Source organism: Sinocyclocheilus anshuiensis, unplaced genomic scaffold (assembly GCF_001515605.1).
Source record: "Sinocyclocheilus anshuiensis isolate Anshui unplaced genomic scaffold, SAMN03320099.WGS_v1.1 scaffold1228, whole genome shotgun sequence".
Classification (NCBI taxonomy): domain Eukaryota; kingdom Metazoa; phylum Chordata; class Actinopteri; order Cypriniformes; family Cyprinidae; genus Sinocyclocheilus; species Sinocyclocheilus anshuiensis.
This window is the reverse complement of record NW_015547716.1, coordinates 583,276-586,629: the sequence shown is the minus strand read 5'-3', so window position 1 is coordinate 586,629 and position 3,354 is coordinate 583,276. Positions and strand designations below refer to the sequence as shown.

The 3,354-nt window shown below is 41.8% G+C and overlaps 1 protein-coding gene across 2 annotated transcripts in view; it reads right to left on the bottom strand.

Moving 5' to 3' along the window:
- The window catches only part of LOC107704204 (SRSF protein kinase 2-like), a 17,043-nt gene that overhangs the window by 9,339 nt on the left and 4,350 nt on the right, over positions 1 to 3,354 (bottom strand). For both annotated transcript variants that reach the window (XM_016507093.1, XM_016507092.1), the window contains exons 3-5: positions 2,223 to 2,331; positions 2,046 to 2,133; positions 102 to 189 (exon numbers count right to left, since the gene is read on the bottom strand). In XM_016507093.1, the coding sequence (XP_016362579.1) occupies positions 102 to 189; positions 2,046 to 2,133; positions 2,223 to 2,331 (285 nt within the window). The remainder of the gene's footprint in view (positions 1 to 101; positions 190 to 2,045; positions 2,134 to 2,222; positions 2,332 to 3,354) is intronic.

Sequence of the window (3,354 nt, the reverse complement as noted above, 5' to 3'; positions counted from 1 at the left end):
ACTCACACACACACACACACACACACACACACACTCACACTCACACTCACACTCACACTCACACTCTCACACTCACACTCACACGCAGGCTGTGAGGATATGAATCCCGTTCACCCCTGAGATCTTGAAGTCGTCTATGAGTTGAACAACCATGTCCTTATTAGGATCATCAGGATCAGTCTCACGCACCTGAGAGACAGACAAAGAGAGAGACAGGTGTGTGTACAACTGCGTCTGAAAGCTGAGAATCGCTGCATGAATTGCTGTTTTGCTCAACATGTATAATCACGATTATATCTGATATTTGAGTACTTTTTCCATTTAGTCATAATTACTGCACTTCCACGTAAGCACAGATCAAGACCAAATCTACTCATAAGCATGGTTTAATTGACCTCATCCAATTTCCTGATTTATTACTTTTTATTTATTATTATTATGATTTAGCTTCTCTTATAAATAAACCCAGTCTCTACATTAAGAAGTCTAGTGAAAGATTGTCTCAAAAGCTAAACCTGTGAAATTCCTAATATTAACTTCATATTCCAAATGATGTTAATGTTTTCTTAAAGTCAAAAAAACAAGGCCACGTAAGTGCATCTATTTAGCAACCACAATCGCAAACATGGTTGCCAGGTTGGAAAGATTAACCATAACACTGGGCCATTTAAAAGAACAGCTCTGATTGGGGGATTAAAACTCTTGATATTTGGCAACTGAGTTGAACTGAGGCGTACCAATATACCTAAACTCGCTAGTTCAGACTTGTGTGCCTCCAGAAGCTTGTGTTCTGCAAATGAACGACGCCTCGTGGTGCCATCGCAAAGAGGCACAAAATCACTCTCACTAACCCTTTCCTGGACAGTGCCCAGCTGCTGAGTCTTTAGCCATTCTCAAGAAATAACTAAAGACGCATTTTTTTCGCCAGCACCTGACCAATTAATACTAGCACTTACCTATTCTATAAATACCCTAGCTATGTGTACTGTGTTAGACTAACTGAGATCTGTCACAGCACTTGAATACTGTTGCTCTGATTGCTTCTACTCTACTCTACTCAACTCAACTTTATTTCTAAAGCACTTTCAAAAACCACAATGGTCACCAAAGTGCTGCACATGAAAAAAAAAAACATACAACCCAAAAAAGAAAACATACAACCCAATTACATACAATTTATTGTAATATTTATGCACTATTTATAATTGAAGTAGAAAAAGTAGGAGATGTTTTGAAGGACAGCGGAAGCTCATTCCATAGTCTAGGAGCTGCCACAGAACAAGCTCTATCTCCTCTACATTTCAAGCGCGATCGAGGAACCGTCAGACACAGCTGATCCTTGGAGCGAAGAGATCTCAAAAGTTGATGTAAACTAATTAAATCAGAAATATACTCTGGTGCCAAGCCATGGAGAGATTTGAAAACATATAACAACACTTTATACTGGATTCTGTATCGAATTGGTAACCAATGTAATGAAATCAGTACAGGAGTAATATGGTCTCTTTTTTGGTACCAGTTAAAGGCCTAGCAGCTGAGTTCTGAACCAGCTGCAGGCGCGAGAGGGAGGCCCGACTCACACCCAGGTACAAAGCGTTGCAATAATCCAAAATGCAATTCTATTGTTCTCCTCATCTGTAAGTCGCTTTGGATAATAGCGTCTGCTAAATCACTAAATGTAAATGATTTTGACCAAATGTTACCACTTTTCATTTTATTTCTAGCGAGAAATTAGTATTCATTAAATATTGGCTCAGATATCACCAAAGCTGTTTTATTACAGAACATTAGACCGTTATGCTGCCTCCAAAGCCCGTCTGTAATCAGTTTCGTGAGGCACCTTCATGCTGCTTGTAAAGTCACTGTCTGATAGCCAGACCTCAGCTGTGCTTGTGTGCCAGTGACTGTGAACCGGCATTAAAGGCACAAGAGTGGAAATAGTCTGTAATTCTATGTGTCAGAGACATGTACAATTAACTAAGTAAAATTATAAATAGTTTTAACAAGATCCCCTGATGAACAATGTGTGTGTGGGAGATACTCACACATCTGAGTAATTTAATTTCGTCCAGTGCCGTCTCTGTGTAGTGCTGCGCGCTCTTTACGACCTTCATCGCAACAAAACGCTTCGCTCTGTTAACACACACAAACACACAGGTTATACTCGCACTGAGTAACACACACACACACACACTGCCTGCACTGGTGACGCGGTCACTCACTGAATATCCCAGCACAGCCAGACGGTGGAGAAGTGACCCCAGCCCAGCTTGCGGATGACATGGTATCTGCCGTTAAACAGGTTGCCGATCTTCACGGGATGGTAACCTCCTGCAGCACGAGAGAAACACGATACAGTCGACTGATGGTACTTGTAGAAACAGGAGAATCCGGCTAATGTTTCCTTCAGCTCAACTGTACGGCTGGTGTCCTCAGACCAGCACTCACGTTTATTAAAGTCTGTTTTAACACTTGATTCCATTGGTTGAGTTTGATTCCTCCTTTTCCAGCACAGGTTTCTTTCACTTTGTATTTTTTTCTTGTATATTTTACCGTGGTATGTTTGTGTCATTGATGTGCATATAGCCAAGAGTACTACTGGCATTACTAGATTTCCACTCAAGAGGAGAAGACGACAAACTACTACGGAGAACTATTTCTGCTACTAAAACTACAAGACTAAACATATCACACTCAGTGATGACAAAAAATTAATGGAGGCTGGAAACTCACGCACCTGTGAAGAACGAGGCATAAATCAGGTCAGTGTCAGTCCAGCTTTTACTCAACATAGACAGAAACCTGGAAGCTCTCCTGACAGACAGACAGACAGACAGAGAGACAGAGAGAGGCAGACAGACAGAGAGACAGACAAACAGACAGAGAGACAGACAGACAGACAGAGAGACAGAGAGAGGCAGACAGACAGACAGACAGACAAAGAGACAGACAAAGAGACAGACAGACAGACAGACAGACAGACAGAGAGACAGAGAGAGGCAGACAGACAGAGAGACAGACAAACAGACAGACAAAGAGACAGACAAACAGACAAAGAGACAGACAGACAGACAGAGACAGACAGACAGAGAGGCAGACAGACAGAGAGACAGACAAACAGACAGCGAGACAGACAGACAAAGAGACAGACAGACAGAGAGACAGACAGAGACAAAGAGACAGACAGACAGACAGATAGATAGACAGACAGACCGACAGACAGACAGACAGACAGACAGACAGACAGATAGATAGATAGAGATAGATAGATAGATATATAGATAGAAAGAGATAGATAGACAGACAGACCGACAGACAGACAGACAGACAGACAGACAGACAGACAGACAGACA